At 51.1% G+C, this 17,863-nt stretch overlaps 1 protein-coding gene across 2 annotated transcripts; it reads right to left on the reverse strand.

The window, feature by feature from the left end:
* Positions 1-4,664: 4,664 nt before the first annotated feature.
* NR4A2 (nuclear receptor subfamily 4 group A member 2) lies at positions 4,665-13,078 on the reverse strand. 2 transcript variants are annotated; one of them, XM_064155196.1, is made up of 8 exons: positions 12,806-13,078; positions 11,598-11,705; positions 10,606-11,474; positions 8,177-8,306; positions 7,701-7,789; positions 6,982-7,184; positions 5,341-5,519; positions 4,665-5,231 (listed from the first exon to the last, which is right to left on the reverse strand). In XM_064155196.1, the coding sequence occupies exons 3-8, from the start codon at positions 11,470-11,472 to the stop codon at positions 4,975-4,977; spliced, it is 1,725 nt and encodes a 574-aa protein (XP_064011266.1). In that variant the 5' UTR covers positions 11,473-11,474; positions 11,598-11,705; positions 12,806-13,078; the 3' UTR covers positions 4,665-4,974. The 2 variants fall into 2 exon arrangements, with proteins under 2 accessions (XP_064011266.1, XP_064011255.1); XM_064155185.1 differs by having other exon boundaries at positions 7,626-7,789.
* Between the last annotated feature and the right edge of the window lie 4,785 nt (positions 13,079-17,863).

Genomic DNA, 17,863 nt, shown 5'->3' on the forward strand with positions numbered 1-17,863 from the left:
CTTTCTTTCTTTCTTTCTTTCTTTCTTTCTTTCTTTCTTTCTTTCTTTCTTTCTTTCTTTCTTTCTTTCTTTCTTTCTTTCTTTCTTTCTTTCCTTTTCTTTCTTTCCTATTGTTCTCCCTCCCCTCTTTCCTGCCTACCCTTCTCTCCCCTCATCCCTTCTCACTGCCCTCTTCCCTTCTCACGGCCCTCTTCCCTTCTCTCTCCTCTTCCTTTCTCACTTTTCTCTTCCCTTCCCTCTCCTTTCCTTTACTTCTCCCCTCTCCCTGCTCTTCGCAAGGCAAGGAGCACCAGGCATCGCTGAAGCCCTCCCATCAACCAAGCCGAGTTCAAACGTCCCCGGCAGGACACGACGCTCTCTGCAAGCAAACACCCGGCCTGAATTCGCCCCCAGTTCGGTGAAGTTTTCAAGCCCTAAGCGAGGCAGAGGAAAGGCTGCCTCGGTGCCTCATCCTCCCACATCGGGAGGAGAAAGGTGACCGAACGGTGTGGCACTCGCTGGGCACAGAGCTGTGGCTCTGAGATGAAGCAAACCCACCCTGCTCCTCAGCACCCGGGCGCTGAAGCAGGAACTCTGTGGAAGACAGGAGACCTGGACCAAAGGAACAAGTTGGGTTCGAAACAGTCCAGAGGCCTGAGAGAGAGCTTAATTTTAATTGTTTTAATCTAATTTAAATCACTAACTACACCAATTCCCTGGGGACAAAGCAGAAGTGTCTGGCCGGTCCCCTCCCAGCAGCCACGAAGAGGAAGCAGGAGCAAATTCCACACTCGGCACGGAGCTGAAATAATTGCGGCAGTGACCGGTGGGGAATTCTGCGAGCCTGCAGAAGTCAAATCTCCTCAGGAACTCTCCTATTGCTGTTGCCACTTAAAAACTGCTCCTCCAGTCCTGCCTTCAGCTGCCACTGCAAGCAGCTTCCTAAAGAGCTCCGTGCAGTGCTCGCTTCTCTCCCTCCTCCCTTCTGGCTCTCTTTTTCCTTCCCATCTCTCTTTCATTCCTGTCCTTGCTTCTTTTCTATCCTTCTCTCCTTTCTTACCTTCCCTTCCCATCCTTCTCTCATTTCTCATCCCCCACATTCCCTCCTTTACTTCCTATCCTTTTTGCTCCCTTCTTTCCTTGTTTTTTTTTCCCTTCCCATCCTTTTCTCCCTTCTTTCTTTCCTTGTTTTTTCTTCACATCCTTTTCTCCCTTCTTTCTTTCCTTTTTTTTCTTCCCATAGTTTTCTCTCTTCTTTCTTTCCTGTCATTCTCATTCCCTTCTTTCCTTCCCATCCTTCTCACTCCTTTCTTTCTGTCTTACTTCGCTTCCCTCTTCTCTCCCATCTTTCCTTCTCTCCCGTCTTCCCTTCCTTTCTCTCCCATCTTCCCTTCTCTCCCGTCTTCCCTTCCTTTCTCTCCCTTCTTCCCTTCCCTTTTCTCTCTCTGTCCTTCTCTTTCCCTTCCTCCCTTCTCCTCCTTCTCCTCTCTTTCCCTTCTAGACCTCTGCAATCCAGGGAAGCCCCCAGACTCCTCTCTCATGGAGCACAGACCCTTCCCTCCCCAATTTACCTGCTCGAAGCAAACACCCTTAAAACCCAAGACTCACTCGGCACCTGAATATTCGCCTGCTATAGATCCAACCCAGATCTAGCCAGGAATTGTTCCCCCTGCACACACACGCAACCTTCCCCACCACTTCCCTCTCACCTCTTCCGAAACCCACCTGAAAAGGATGAGCCTGGAAACCTTCAGCGGGTTAAGCCTGGGGGGAAAGTGACTACAAAAGGCACCCAAGAGGAGCTGAGAAACTTCAGGAATGGTTAAAAATCACAACGATTCCAGCCCAATTCCTGCCCTCAGGAAATCCGGGGGGATCCGAGGGGTGTCGAGAGACTGAGGGAGGTGGTCTAACCTCCTCCTGCAGCCCCTCGCCAACCCCCGGACCCCTCCAGGCTTCAGGGATCCCCCCTACTTCAACCATTCCTTGCTTTTCCTCACCCAAAGCCATGAAATTTCCTAAATTCCCAGATGTGCTCCCGCAGTTTCACCTCCTTCTCCTCCCGTTCCGGATGCCTCTCTAGCTCCCCATCATCCAAAAATCTTTGTTCGAATTCCGGAGCTGGGGAGGAGGCTGCTGGAGATCCTCCGGGATGTTTCTAAGCCGAGGTTAGAGGGAAAACTTTGGAGGAATGTGGAGGTTGGGAGCTCGGATCCCGGTTGAGAACTTCCCAGGAACGAGAAAGTTCGCAGGGATCCCGGCATCCTCAAAACCATTGAGATTCCCCCACACACACACAAACCCAGCTCTGGAGCCGCGGGAAGAGATTTAAGGATGAGAATTCCCCACACCCACCCCAGCTAAAAGGAATTCCAAGCGGGCAGGGATGCAGGGATGCAGGAATGCAGGACGAGTTGCCGCGGGGAGGGAGGGGGGAAATCCGGGGGGAAAAAAACCAACCTCCAGCCTCGGATTTTCCTTTTCCTCCCGCAGGTCCTGAAAGGGAAGTGGCTCAGCATCTTAGAGGGGCTTTGGGGGAGGATGGTTTATTGGCACCCGGGCAGAGGGAATTGTCCTCTGTGGGCAAAAGGGGTGGTGGTGACGGCGAAGCTCCTTGGTTGGGCAAGAAAGAAGAGGGGTGGGGGGGAAAAATGCCTTTCATTTCCAGGTTTTATTGTTGTAAACATTAAAATCGTCTTTCTCAAAGAAAGAGTTTATCAGGAGGAGGGAAAAATAATCATCATCATTAATAATAATTAATAATAATAATAATTAATAATTAGCATTTCTAACTGTCGTACACCATAGAAAAGAAGGAAAAAGAAAAAACATTAAAAGGCAGCGACCTGTCTCATGTTGCCACACCAAGGTGGGGTGAGGTTGGGGTTTGGGGGTGGTGGGGTGGTGGCAGTGGTGTTGGGGTGGTGGTGGTGGTGTTGGGGGAGGGTTCAGGGTGTGTGTGTTGGGGGGGGGCGGGTTGTGTGTTTGGATTACACAAAGTAAAACACTACAGGATAGGGCAATATTAAAAACAGGACTCTAACAAAATACATTAACCGACGAGTCCAAGGGGGGGGGGCCCTAAAAATGCCTCACCCCTCAAAAAGGAAAAAGCAGCAAACAAAACCCAACCCCAAACAACAACAACAACAACAAAAAGGGAAGGCAAAAAGGGAACGAAACCAAAGCCCACCCACCCCGAAATTAAAACCGAAAAGGAAAAGAAGTAGTCAAAGGTCAATTAAAATTCAAAGTGCTCAGTAAGTAATTTCCAGGGAGTCACCTCTATATCCATAAGCACTCTGGAAAAGCTGCTGCATGCAAGGTTGGGTTTGTTTTTGTTTTGTAGGTTTGGTGGTTGGTTGTGGTTTATTTATTTAATTCTTTTTTTTTTTTTTTGCTTTTAGCTTCAGACAACAAAATAATCAAGATATAAACTTTCTTTTTCTTCTTTTTTTTTTTGGTTTTTTTTTTTTTCCTCTTTTTTTTTCTGGTTTTTTTTTTTTTTTTTGTCTTTTTTTTTTCTCTCTTTTTTTGTCTTTTTTTTTCCTTCTTTTTTTGTGGTTATTTTTTTTTTCTTCCCACTCTTTTTTTTTTTGTTTGTTTGTGTTTTTTTTTTTTAATGGACATCAATACATACAACACTTACAAACGAGGAATGCCGGACGGGTGTTTACAAACACAATGTGTCCCTTTCGTCTTCTTTTTTCTTTTTTTGTTCTTTTTTTTTTTCTTTTCCTCTTTTTTTTTTTTTGTTTTATTTTATTTATTCACGATTTAAATTCTTTCTTTTTATTATTTTATTTTATCCTTTTGCTTATTTCCTATTTTTTTTTTTTAAATGTATTTCATCAAGGGAAGGAGGTTTCCAAAGGAGGGCGGCGGGGTGCAGGAGTTTGTACTTTATTAGACGGGGGAAGGTTTGGAGAAGGAGGAATAGGAGGGTGAGGGGGGGTGGGGGTTGTATTTTATTACTTGGAAATGGAAGGGGAGAAGGGAGAGGGAGGTTGTAATATTTGTGCCCACCTATTTTTATTTTACTCTTGGGTTTGTTTTCTTTTTACACTCAAAGAAGGACGTTTGGGAGCGCGTCGAGACCTTATAAAAGCTACCAGACTACATAGTGTCTGAAAAATACTATTTATAGAATATAGACATCACTGAAATAGCAACTGCCTATAACAGCATCGCCCCAGGACTCTTCATGCTTTCCTGGGAGGGGAGAGATTTGTTCTCCTTTCTCTTCATTTTATTTATTCTTTTTTTTTTTACCCCTTCATTTCCTCTATTATTATTTTTGTTGTTGTTGTTGTTTGCTTTCCATTTCTCAACCCTTTTGGATCCTTTTACTCCGCAAGCAGGCACAGAATAAAATCGCTCCAAAGCCAAATTTCCTCTGATTAAAAAGAAAAGAGATGCTTTCTTTTTCCTGAACATGCCACCCACGCAACATATAAGGATGGGGAAAGGGTTGGGGGTTTGGGTTTTGGTTTTTTTTTTGGAGGGGAAGAGGGGTGTTGGATATATTACAGCTTTCTTTTACAGCAGAAAACTTTTTAGGAGGGAGGGGGAGAAGGTGTGGGGTTGGGAGGAGGCTCGTGGGTCACCTTAATGCTTGTGTTCGTGGCCGCACCAGCTTGAGCTGTGCGAGCAGGAAAGGTTCACCACTCCACCACCACCCCCCCCCCCCGCCTCCCGCACACACCCCTTAATCACAAGTCCTTAATCATTAATTCATTGAGAAGCTGATAATAAAAAGTTTGATACCATAGTGTTTGTGTTGGTCCTTGAGCTGCATCCACGGCGATGCCCCCAGAGCCCCCCAAAAAATGCCCGTGTTATTTTTTCTCGCTCTGCCTGCGGGTTGGCAACGGCTGGGTTGGTGGGGTGGGCGAGTTGGCACCCATGGGTGCTGCCCTTAGGCCCAGCTGGGTTCCCTTTCAGACAGGCCAAGTTTCTCTTCGGTTCAGCAGGAAGAGCAGAGGGAAGAAGTCTTTAGAAAGGTAAAGTGTCCAGGAAAAGTTTGTCGATTATTGCTGGCGGTGGCACCAAATCTTCCAGTTTCAGGTAGAAAATGCGCTGCAGCCCCTGCGTGCAAAGCGTGCGGAGTTCGGGGAGCTTCCCCAAGAGTTTGGACAAATAGTTGGGGCGATTGAGCCCCCCGTTGTTAAAAGTCACATGGTCTTTGAGACAATTGACAATCTTGTTCTGAAGTTCTTCCACCCTCTTGGGTTCCTTCAGCCCATGCCTCTCTGGGGAAAAGAGAGAAGGATGCGCAAGGTTACGGGGTTGGCTTGGAGGTGTTGGGGATGGTGGGGGGTGGGAAAAAGAGGGTCTGTGGGACTGGGGGGACAGACTGACCTGTGACCATGGCCAGGGCAGCGATGCAGGAGAAGGCAGAGATGTCGATGTTCATGTTCTGCAAGTTGGAGGAAAACTCAACAATGGAATCGATCCACTCTCCGAAGCCGCGGACGCACTGCAGCCGGTGCAGGACCACCCCGTTGCAGAAGATGAGCTTGCCCTCCGCCGGGTTGGACCTGGAAGGAAGGTGACAGCCCCAAAATGAACGGATGGAGGGGTGGGCACGGAGGGGGAAATGAGATGGGAAGAGGAAAAGAGAGGGGGGGGAGGGGGGAAGAGGGATGAAAAGAGACAGAAGAGGTGGGGAAAGAAAAGGAGGAAAAGAGAAAGAAGGAAGTAAAGCAAGAAAATAGGAGAAAAAGATAAACAGGGGGGATGAGAGAAAGAAGGAGAAAAAGAAAGAGAAGGAAAAGAAAGAGTAGGAAAAGAAAGAAAAGAGAGACAGGAAAAGAGAAGAGAATGAAGTGATTAATAGGAAAAGGGGGGTGGAGGAGAGGAATGAAAATAGACAGAAGAGGGGAAAAAAGAGGGAGGAAAAGAGAAAGAAAGAAGGAAAGCAAGAAAACAGGGGGGAAAGATAGAAGGAAAATGAGAGAAAGAAGGAGAAAAAGAAAGAAAAGGAAAAGAGTAGGAAAAGAAATGAAAGAGGGAAAGAGAAATGAGAGTGAAGTGAGAAATAGGAAAAGAGAGGAGAGAAAGAGGAAGAGAAAAGGGAAAATAAAGAGTGGTAGGAAAAGAAAGAAAAGGAAAAGAAAGGAGGAAAAGAAAGAAAAGGAAAATAAGGGAGGAAAAGAGAAACAAGAGGATGAAGTGAGAAATAGGAAAAGATAGGAGGGAAAGAGCAGAGAATGAGGATGTAAAAAAGAGGGAAAAGTATGAGTAGTAGGAAAACAAAGGAGGAAAAGAAAGAAAAGAGAGAAATAGGAAAAGAGAAACAAGAGAAAGAAGTGAGAAATAGGAAAAGAGAAGAGAGAAAGAGGAAGAAAAAAAAAGAGGGACAAGAAAGAGTGGGAGGAAAATAAAGGAGGAAAAGAAAGAAGGAAAGGGAAGGAGGAAAAGAAAGAAAAGAGAGAAAGAGGAAAATAGAAACAAGAGAATGAAGTGGGAAATAAGAAAAGAGAGGAGAGAAAGAGGAAGAAAAAAGAGGGAAAAGAAAGAGTGGTAAGAAAATAAGAAGGAGTAAAAGAAAGGAAAAGGAGGAAAAGAAAGAAGAAGAAGAAGAAGAAAGAATCAGAATAGAATCATAGAATCGTTTTGGTTGGAAAAGACCTTTAGAAAGAGAAGGGGGGGGGGGGGGGAAGAAAGAAGCAAAAGAGATTGAAAAGGAAATGAGGAGAGGAAGGTGGAAAAAGTGAGAAATAAATGCAGGGAGAGAATGAGAGAAAAAAATACAGGAGAAGTAAATAAAAACAGAGAAAGGGAAAGGTTATGAGGGAGGAGGTGGGGGGGGGGGGGGGGGGGGGAAGAAAAGAGAAGATGGAGGGAGAAAAGCTAAACAACTAATTACTGGAGGAGCAATAACTGAAGGATTTAAGAGGCACCTAATTACCGAGGAGTTAATAAAAGGCAGCTCAGCGGACCTTGAAGGCAGCCGACCCCGCCGCGCCCCCCGGGGTCCCCGGGGCCCCGGCCCCTCACCTGTAGGCCAGGCGCAGCACGAAGAGCTCCAGGAAGGCGGACTCGAAGAGCAGGTCCTGGTCCGTTTTGGGGAGGTCGGTGAAGCCGGGAATTTTCTCTGCCCACCCTCGGATGATCTCCATGGAGCCGGTCAGGAGATCATAGAACTGCTGGATGTGCTGAGTGTCGTCCCCGCTCAGCTGGTACTCGGGGTTAGCCTGGAACTGTAAATTCATTACAGAAACCACTTAATGAGGGGCTCTCCAAAGTCCCTAACCCGTGACATCGGTCGCCCCGCTGCTGGCCGGGTGACAATTAAAGGGTTGGACCTGATGGATCTCAGCGGTCCCGTCCAGCCTGGATGGTTCTGTGACAGATCTGTCCCTGACCAGTCACGAAATGGGACACTTTGAAAGGAGGGGAGCAATTAACTCAATTAACTCCACTCATTAGGAAGGGCGCTGGGGCTCTCCGCTCCGCAGGCACCCAGAAGCACCCCCCGCGGGCTGGGGCCAGCCCCGCTCGGAGCCCCCCGGCCCGGCTCAGCCTCGCCTCTCCCCACCGAAGAGGGGCTGGAGGCGGGGGGGCGGCAGCTCCCCACCATCCCCGGGGGTGCAGCGGGAGCATCTGTGGGGGTCCCTCCGCGAGCTTACGGTCCAGCTTACCCTGGAATAGTCCAGGCTGGTCATAGCCGGGTTGGAGTCGACATGGGCTCTCACCAGCGCACTGATCAGACTCACCGGGGGCGAGGGGGGAGAGGGCTCCTGGGGGCTCTTCGGTTTGGATGGCAAACGACCCCTCCGGCCTTTGAGGCTGTCTGTGCGCACCACTGCAAGAAGACGGGCATCAGCGCGGGCATCAGCATAGGTATCAGTGCGGGTATCAGCATGGGTAACAGTGCGCATTAGCATGGGCATCAGCGGGCATCAACATGGGCAACAGCAAGGGCATAACACGAGAATTATCGTGGCCATCTGCGGGAATTAGCATGGGCAATTAGCATGGGCATCAGAAGGAGTCAGTACGGGAGTCATAGGGAATCAGTACGGGAATCGGTACGGGCATCAGCACGGGCATCAATGGGCATCAGCACGAAAATTACCGCGGAAGTCAGCACGAGCATCAGCGGGAATTAGCTTGGGCATCGGTGGGCATCAACACCCGCTTAAGCCGGCTCGGCTCTGCTTGGCCCGGCCCGGCTCGGCTCGGCACTCACCCTCCTTCACCATGCCGACGGCCAGGCACTTCTGGAAGCGGCAGTACTGGCAGCGGTTGCGTCGGCGCTTGTCCACCGGGCAGTTCTTGTTGGCCAGGCACACGTACTTGGCGTTCTTCTGCACCGTGCGCTGCGGGGACACCGGGGAGACACGGCGGGGGGCACCGGGGACGGCACCGCCGGGCTCAGCGCAGGGGCTGCGGCAGCGCCGCGGGGCGAGACCCACAGCCCCGCGGCTCCGCGCCCGCTCCCCCTGCCCCGGTAGCTTCCCTTGCCCTCCATCTCTTTAACTTCCTCTCCTTCTTTCTGTTTTTCCTTATCTCTCCTCTGTCTTCGTTCTCCTTTTCTTCACTTATTTTCCCTTTCTTTTCATTCTTTCTCCTTTTCTTTCTTTCTTTTTCCTTTTATCTTTCCCTCGTTTCTTTCTTTTCCCTTCCTTTCCTTCTTTCCCCCTCTTTCTTATCCGCTTCCACTCCTTTTTTCTTTCCATTCTTCCCCTTTCCCTTTCCCTGTCTTTCCTTCTTTTCCTTTCTTTCCCCCCCTTATTTCCTCTTTCCCCTTTATTTCTTCCTATTCCCCTTTCTTCCCTCTTTTCTCCCGTTATTTAGTTCTATTTCACTTTCCTGTTTCCGTTTCCCCCTTTATTCCTTCATCTTTTTCCCTTTTCATTCTTGTTTCCCCTCATTTTCCCCTTTCCCCGTTTATTTCTTTTTCCTCCTTTACTTATTTCTTTTCCACTTTCTCTCCATCTTTCCCCCTTTCTTTCTTGTGTTTCCTTTCTTCCTTTATTTCTTTTTATCTATTGCTTTATTTTCCTTTCTTTCCTTCTTTTTCAGTTCTTTCCCCTCCTTGGTTTTCAAAAATGCTTTCCATCTTCATTTATTTTTTCCTTTATTTCCCCCCCCCCCCCCTTTTTTTCCCTTTGCTTTCTTTTCTTCTCTCTTCCTTTTCCCCTTTCTTCCTTTTCCCCCCCTTTTTTTCCTCCTTTCCCTCCTCACTTCTTTCTTTTCCCTTTTTCCCTTTCCTTTTTTCTTTTGTCTTTCTTTCTTTTACTTTTATTTTTCCTTTATTTCCTTTCCTCTTTCCCTCTTTTATTTTCTTTCTCTCCCCCCCCTCTATTTTTATTTCTTTTCTTTTATTTCTTTTTTCCTTTTTTTTTCTTTGCATTTTTTCCCTTTCCTTATTTTTTTCTTCCCTTTTTTTTTCCCTTCCTATTTTTTTTTCTTTCTGAATTTTTCTCTCTCTCTCTCCTCCTCCTTTTTTTTTTTTTTCCAGGGCATTTAACAGGAGCAAATTGCCAGCGTTACCACTGGAGCTAACCTCCCGGCTCCTGGCCGTGTTTGATATGCCAAGAGGAGGGCAGGAGAGGCTGGGTAAATACAAATCCGTGGGCATTCATATTATTTACATTCCTTGGAGACCTTCTCTATTTAAAATGATCAGATTATTCAATCAGGATGGGGAAATAAAGAGATCACTTAATTTTACCACAGGGAATTCTGTTCCACTTGGTTAGCTCAGACACAGCTCTCTGTCCTAACCAATTTCCATCTGAAGGGGAATGCGGCTCTTCGCCACCCGCCGGCTCCCCGCTGCTGCCCCTGCCCGCCGCCCGCCGCCCTGCCTGTCCCTTCGCCCGCTGCCCACCACTCTGCCTGTTGTCTTCTGCCTTGCCCGCTGTTCACCGCCCTGCCTGTACCCCTTCCCGCTGCCCACCACCCTACCCCACTGCCTTGTCTGTTGCCCTGTCTGCCACCCTTGCCTTCTCCCTTGTTCAACAGCCTCTCTGCTGCCAGCCACCCTGCCCACTGTCGTCTACCTTGCCCACTTGCATGCCTGCTGCCCACCACCCTGCCTGTCTCTGTACCCACTATCCTCTGCCTTGCCCACTTGCCTGCCCACTACCTGTCACCCTGCCTGCTACCCACCATCCCGCCTGCCACGCAGCCCACCATGCTGCCCACTGCCCTCTTCCCTGCCTGCCACTCTGTCTGCTGCTTGCTACCCGTGTCCACCAACCTGTCAACCACTCTGCCTGCTGCCCACCACCCTGCCTGCTTTCCTCTGCCCTGTTTGCTGTTCTGCCTGACGCTTGTTCCCCACCACCCAGCTTATTCTTTTCTTCACTGCCAACCAACCTGTCTGATGCCCACCACACTACTCACCACTATGCCTGCTGCCTACCAACCTTTTCACCACCCTGCCCACCACCCTACTCACCACTCTGCCTACTGCCTACCAACCTCCTCACCACCCTGCCCGCTGCCCACCACCCTACTTGCCACTCTGCCTGCTGCCTACCATCCTTCTCACTACACTGCCCACTACACCCCAACCTGCCTGCTGTTCTGCCTGCTGCCCACTACCATTCTCACCACCCTGCCTGCCACTCTCCCCACTGCCCACCGCGCTGCCCACCCTCCACTCACCTTGAAGAAGCCCTTGCAGCCCTCGCAGGTGCGGACACCATAGTGCTGGCAGGCAGCGTTGTCTCCGCAGACGGCGCAGAGCCCCTCGTTGGAGGGGGACCCCCGCGATGGGGGAGAGGGGACCTGGCTGTCCAACAGCTGCGGAGCATGACCCAGCTGCAGGCCAGGGAAGGCCATAGAGGGTTGTTTGCGGATGGGGTTGGGGACAGCAAAGGCCTGGCCGTCCACGGCATGGTGGCCCCCAGCAGGCTCCGGGTTGATGGGGACGTGGAGGGGGCCGTCGAAGCGCATCTGGCAGCTGGAAACAGGGGTGCCGGGGGGCGACTGCTTGAAGGAGAAGAGGGAGAGGCGGGAGACGGGCGTTTTGCGCTGCTCGATCATGTGCGTGGTGGCCACGTAGTTGGGGTGGAAGTTGTGGAGGGAGCCGGGCTCGTCCCACACGGGGCCGTGCTGCACCTGGAAGCCGGGCGTGGAAGGGGTCGGGGGCGATGAGGGCTTGTAGTAGACTGAGCCCGAGTGGGACATCATCTCCTCGGACTGGGGAGGGGGGAGGTGACCGTGCTGCTGATAGCCGTGCATCTGAATGTCTTCCACCTTAATGGAGGACTGCTGTCCCGACAGGGGCATTTGGTACAAGCAAGGTGGCTTCACGTCGTAGCTGGTGTTGTAGTTGTCCATAAAGGTACTGAAGCTGGGGAGAGAAGTGGTGGCAGTGATTTCAGTGTTGGTGAGGTCCATGCTAAACTTGACAAACTCCGGGGTTAGGAAGTCGGAGCTGTACTCCCCCGAGGAGTGGTAACCGTAGCTCTGGGAGGCCGGGCTGGCTCCTTGGGGCGAGGACCCATACTGCGCCTGAACGCAGGGCATGGCTGCAACGAAACAGGGTCACATAGACTCGGCCCGTACCACCGCGCTGCCCCCCGAGCCCCCCGCCGCCCCGAACCGCCCCGCCGGAGCCCTCCCGCCGGAACCCTTCCGTGTCCCGCACCCACCTTCAGCCGGGGAGCGGAGGGCGGACAGCGTCGGAGTGGGACGGAGAGCGCAGGTTCCGCGGGTTTAGCAGGAGGAGGCGGAGGGCTCCAGCCTGCCCGTCGCACCGGCTGCAACACACACACAGCCCGGCTCTGCCAGCTGGCCCGGCACCGGCGGGGCGAGGGCAGCAACAGCACCGGCGGACCCTGCCCCAGCACCGACGGCGGGGAAAGGGCAGCACCAGCACCGGAGGATGCTGTTGCGAGCCCGGCAGATCCTGACCCTGCACTGGCGGATCCTGTCCCGGAACCGCCGGCGGGGAAAGAGCAGCACTAGGACCGGTGGATCCCACACCGGCACCCGCGGTGGCGAAAGGGCAGCACTGGGACAGAAGGATGCTATTCCGAGCCTGACGGATCCTGTCCCGGCACCGGCGGCGGGGCGAGGACCGGGACCGGCGGATGCTGTTCTGAGCCGGTGGACCCCGTCCCGGCGCCAGCGTCGGGGAAAAGGCAGTACCGGGACCGGCGGATGCTGTCTCTGCACCGGCGCACCCCGTCCCAGGTCCGGCGGCGGGGAAAGGGCAGCACAGAGCCTGGTATATACTATTGCGATCCCGGTAGACCCAGTTCCAAGACAGGAAAATCCTTTCCCGAGCCTGGTAAACCCTGTTCTGAGCTTGGCAAACCCTTTTCGGAGCCCGACAAATCCCGTCCCTACCCCGCGAATCCCGTCCCGGGACCGGCAGCGGGGCGCGGGCAGCGCGGAGCCCGGCGGATCCTGCCCTTCACCCCGCGGGGCGGAGGCAGCACTCCCGCAGCATCCCAGGAGCCCCGCGAGGACCCGGGGTCGCTCTGGGGGCTTTTAACCGGGCAGAAAACTTTCCACGGGCGGGCTGTCACTCGGCTGCCGCTGCCGTTTTCCCTCCCTCGTTCCCCCGTTTTCTGGGGAAAGAGAAGCCGGCTCGGCTTCTTCCATCTCCACCGGTAACGGCAAGAGACCGAGTTTGCCCACCCCGCGGGGACACAGCGGGTGACACCTATGCCGGGTGACACGGGCAGCATCCACGCGTTTTGTCACCCGAAGGAGCCGGCAAATCGCCGTGACAACCCCACGGGTGGGTCCGGAGCGCGGAGCCCACCTCCCGAGTGTGATATAGGGGTTCTTTCTGTGGGGTATTGGGGAGGGAGGTGGGTTGGGGGGGTGATGTCCGCGCGTGGGGACTCACCGGAGAGCCGAGACCAACGCATGCATCCAACACCGACCTGTCGCGACACGTCGTGAGTGGAAGGGGGGGTGGAGGAGGGGATGGGGGGGGAAGAAATGTTTGGGGGGGTGGGGATGGGGAAAAGGGGAGGGGGGGGAAAAAAAAAGAGGGGAAGAAAGAAGCCGGGTGGCAGCAGCGTGGCGCAGGGTGAAGGGAAGCGGCCGGAGTGTCCCCTTGTCCCCGCAATGTGCCTTTGTTTATGTGCGCTCCCCTCTGCCACAGCCAACGTGCAACCTCGGGTACCCCCCACGTCACCACCGCGTCACCACCCCACCCGCCAATCAAACACGGGAGGGGTGGGAAGAGGGGGGGGGAGCCGCCTTTTTTCCCTTTGGTAGATTTCCGATTATGACGTCACAACGAGGGACACGCCTCTTCATGTGTGTAACCCCCCCCCCCCCCCCACCTTCATCCTGCCCTCCTTCAGCATCTTCATTGAACGAATTTTGGGGAAGGGCTTTATTTGCCTCGAGGCGGGGGGAGGGGGGGGGAGTGAAAGTGGGGCGTGGCACCCACCCCCACCCCTGGTTGAGCGTCACCAGTGACGTCATGAGCAGAGCGAGCCAAAAATAAAGCCTCCCCCTCCCCACAATGGGGAGGTCCCGGGGGGGGGGAGGGTGGGGTGGTGGGGAGGTCCCCGGGGTTGGCCTTGGGGGTGTGGCACAGCACCTCCAAGGGCCCCCCTGGGGAACTCCCCACTGCTCTCATGCTTCATTTTGGTGTAAAACTCCTTCTTTTTGGTACACCTCCACCCCATTTCCATCTGCCCTTCCCAGTTTTTGGCTATGTACTCCCCACAACACCTCTGGTTCTCATCATTGAGCCTTTCCATAGCTTCAGCATCCTAAACCTTCCAGGAAATACAGCCAAAAAAGTCTTAATTTGACTCTTTTATCCCTTATTAAAGGAGGGGAAGGACTCAAATCAAGGTGAAATTGAACCATTTTGGGTAATTTTGAGGTTTAGGAGAGTTTTACAGTTGGATGTGGACAAGATTATAATTGATGATCTTCAAGGTCTTCCTCCTACCTAAGTGATTCCAAGTCTTGGGGTCAGAAAGTGTCATGGGGGGTGCAAAGAAGAGCTAATTGAGTATAATTAAGGACATTTAACACTTAATATGGTAAAAATATTAACTTTGGAGGTCCAGCCAGCATCAGGGCTTTTGTGGGGTCGGTGAAGACTTGGTCTCCCCTGTGGTGGGCTCTAGCAAGTAGCTCCAACCTCGACCTCAGACCTTGCCATGGGACATTCTGCTGCAGTGCAGATTAAATGAAAAAAAAAATAAAACAAAGAAGGAAAGGTCAGAAATGACAGAAATGGACATTCTTGTGTCAGCCAAGTGCTGTGACACAGGAGGGACAGAGTTCCACTGACCGAGGAGTAAAGGATGGGGACAGATCCTGTACTTCAACTTCTCCAGGTGTGGTTTGGTGCAAAGAGTAAAACCAAGCACACCTAACACGGTGCAACGCTGAACGAAAACCTCAACTTTCCCACACAAAACCCTTACTCATAGCCTGTGGAGCACTTGGATATGAGTGGTTGGTGATGGTTCCTTTCCAATGTGTTCCTCTGGCTGCAAGGTGTTACCCTCACCTTGTAAAAGCTTCTTCCTTTCACTTCATGCTGGAAGAAGCCCAAGACAAACTCCCTGGCCTTGTGGGCATTTTGGAGTCTCCTTCTCTGGAGAGACTGGATGTGGCACATGTGGACAAGAGAGCTGGGGAGGGACTTTTTAGGATGTCAGGTAGTGACAGGACTGGAGGGAAAGGAACTAAGCTAGAAATGGGTAGATTCAGACTGGATGTTAGGAAGAAGTCCTTCAGCATGAGGGTGGTGAGACCCTGGAAGGGGTTGCCCAGGGAGGTAGTGGAAGCCTCATCCCTGGAGGTGTTTAAGGCCAGGCTGGCTGAGGCTCTAGACAGCCTGGTCTAGTGGAAGGTGTCCCTGCCTATGGGAGGAGGGTTGGAACTAGATGATCCTTGTGGTCTCTTCCAACCCTGACTGCTTCTATGATGCTATGACATGGAAGTTCAGGATGTGGTTTAATGGCCATGGTGGTATTGAGTTGATGGTTGGACTCAATTATCTTAGAGGTCTTTTCCAACCAAACCAACTCTGTGATTCTATGATTACAAACCCACCTGAACGTTGACATCCTGGGCAAGCTGCTGTGGGTGATGGACTGGATGATTTCCAGAGGTCCCTTCCAAGCCTCACCATGCTGGGATTTTGTGCCTCTGTGATTCCCAACATTTGCCTTGCTCACATCCAGAAGGTCATTACCGATTTGTGGTTATATTCTTGGAGTTCCTGCTGAGGTTTATCCAACAGGAGAGGAGAGGAGAGGAGAGGAAAGGAGAGGAGAGGAGAGGAGAGGAGAGGAGAGGAGAGGAGAGGAGAGGAGAGGAGAGGAGAGGAGAGGAGAGGAGAGGAGAGGAGAGGAGAGGAGAGGAGAGGAGATGGATGAAGAAGCCACATCACACCATGAGACGCTTATCTTCAAAGATCGTTTCAACCAATAGTTACCCAGGCAGTTGGTGAAGTTCCCATCCCTGGAATCACAGAATCATAGAATCAACCAGGTTGAATCCAACCACGTTGGATCAAATCATCCAGTCCAACCTATCACCCAGTCCTATCCAATTAACCAGACCATGGCACTAAGTGCCTCATCCAGGCTTTGCTTCAACACCTCCAGGGACGGCAACTCCACCACCTCCCTGAGCAGCCCATTCCAATGCCAATCACTCTCTCTGACAACAACTTCTTCCCAACATCCAGCCTAGACCTCCCCTGGCACAACTTGAGATTCTGTCCCCTTGTTCTGTTGGTGGTTGCCTGGCAGAAGAGCCCAACCCCACCTGGCTACATCCTCCTTTCAGGCAGTTGTAGAGAGCAATGAGGTCCCCCCTGAGCCTCCTCTTCTGCAGGCTGCACACCCCCAGCTCCCTCAGCCTCTCCTCACAGGGCTCTGCTCCAGACCCCTCATCAGCTTTGTTGCCCTTCTCTGGACACCTTCCAGCACCTCAACATCTCTCTTGAATTGAGGAGCCCAGAACTGGACACAGCACTCAAGATGTAGCCTGACCAGTGCTGAGCACAGGAGCAGAATAACCTCCTTCATCCTTCTAGCCACACTGTTCCTGATACAGACCAGGATGTCATTGGCTCTGCTGCCCACCTGGGCACACTGCTGGCTCATGCCTGAATGCCCAGCTCTTGCTTTGTCCTCATGGCACTGAAGAACCTGAGTTGGCTACCACATGAGTCCCTTCAGCTGTCAAGACACAACCACCAACCTCAGCCAGGTCACAACAGTCCACCAGCTTGAACATCACAGAAGAACCTTGCTGTGAAGGCCCTTCCAGGGAGAAGTAATCCACCTAATTAGCATATCCTTCGCATAGATGTAATATAAATTTCATTACTCACTTAAAAGTTCTAAAGTTAACAGCATAAACTTGAAGTTGAGTAATTAAGTAATCCTTATATAGACACTTATTAAAGTATTTATACATATTATCTTAAATCTACATCTATCATTTTGCCAATTAAAATTAGGACTTTAATTGCAATTAAGTAATTTAATTGCCAATTGAACGGCAAAATTGCTAAGTGACTAATTTTAATGCCTATTTTAATTACCAATCATGACTGGGGAGGGAGCTAATCAAGCAGTATCAGAGTAATGATGTGAAAAAAAAAAAAAAGAGAAAAAGAAAAAAGAAGGAAAAAAAAAAAAACCCAACCAGGAGAACAAACATTCCAAGCTCCCTGCTTTTCCCAAACAGCTCCAAATTGGAGAGGTGCAAACAGAGTTTCATATGGCTGGCCCAAAAAATCATAGAATCATAGAATCAACCAGGCTGGAAGAGACCTCCAAGATCATCCAGTCCAACCTAGCCCCAGCCCTAACCAATCAACCAGACCATGGCACTAAGTGCCTCATCCAGGCTTTGCTTCAACACCTCAAGGGACGGTGCCTCCACCACCTCCCTTGGCAGCCCATTCCAATGCCAATCACTCTCTCTGGGAAGAACTTTCTCCTAACATCCAGCTCTGGTTTGGGATCAAAATCTGTGGGCATCAAGAAGATATTGCATTAAAAAGAGATGTTGCTCTCCCTCTAAAGTTCTGAGGGAGAAGTACCTCCTACCTCCTTGTTCTGCAGTTCTCTCCCTGAAGGTGAGGCCAAAACTCTTGTGGGACTCTTGATTCTTCTCAGAAGTAAGCCCAGAAGTCTTATGGCTCCCTGAAGTCAACCCCAAAACTCTCATGGGATTCCTGTGTCTTCCCAAAGGTAACCCCATAACTCTACTGGGATTCTTATGTTTTCCTAAAGGTAACCTCAAAACTCTTGTGAGATTCTTGTGTCTCCCTGAAGGCAACCCCAAAATTCTTGTGGAAGTCCTATGTCTCCCCCAAGGTAACTTCAAAACTCTTGTGGGATTCTTGTGTCTTCCCAAAGGTAATCCCAAAATTCTTGTGGGATTCTTATGTCTCCCTGAAGGCAACCCCAAAACTCTTATGGGATTCCTGTGTCTTCCCAAAGGTAATCCCAAAATTCTTGTGGGATTCTTATGTTTCCCTGAAGGTAACCCCAAAACTCTTGTGGGATTCTTGTGTCTCCCTGAAGGCAACCCCAAAATTCTTGTGGGATTCCTGTGTCTCCCCAAAGGTAACCCCAAAATTCTTGTGGGATTCCTATGTCTCCCCCAAGGTAACCTCAAAACTCTTGTGAGATTCTTATGTTCCCCTGTAGGCAACCCCAAAACTTTTGTGGGATTCTAATATTCCCCTGAAGGCAACTCCAAAAGTATTGTGAGACTGCTAAGGCAACCCCAAAACTCTAGTGGGATTCTTATGGTTCCCTGAAGGCAACCCCAAAACTCTTGTGGGATTCTTATGGTTCCCTGAAGGCAATCCCAAAACTCTCATGGGATTCTTATGTTCCCTGAAGGCAACCCCAAAACTCTTGTGGGATTCTTATGGTTCCCTGAAGGCAACCCCAAA

This window comes from Pogoniulus pusillus, chromosome 2 (genome assembly GCF_015220805.1).
Source record: "Pogoniulus pusillus isolate bPogPus1 chromosome 2, bPogPus1.pri, whole genome shotgun sequence".
Taxonomy (NCBI): domain Eukaryota; kingdom Metazoa; phylum Chordata; class Aves; order Piciformes; family Lybiidae; genus Pogoniulus; species Pogoniulus pusillus.

Bases quoted from the DNA above. Each gene is read 5' to 3' on its own strand.
- NR4A2 (XM_064155185.1), bottom strand. From the start codon at position 11,472: ATGCCCTGCGTTCAGGCGCAGTATGGGTCCTCGCCCCAAGGAGCCAGC. The intron at 5,520-6,981 runs GTGAGGGGCCGG...CCTTCCTTCCAG, and splicing joins GTGCTGCGCCTGGCCTACAG to GTCCAACCCGGCGGAGGGCA. The intron at 5,232-5,340 runs GTCAGTCTGTCC...TCTTTTCCCCAG, and splicing joins TGCCCTGGCCATGGTCACAG to AGAGGCATGGGCTGAAGGAA.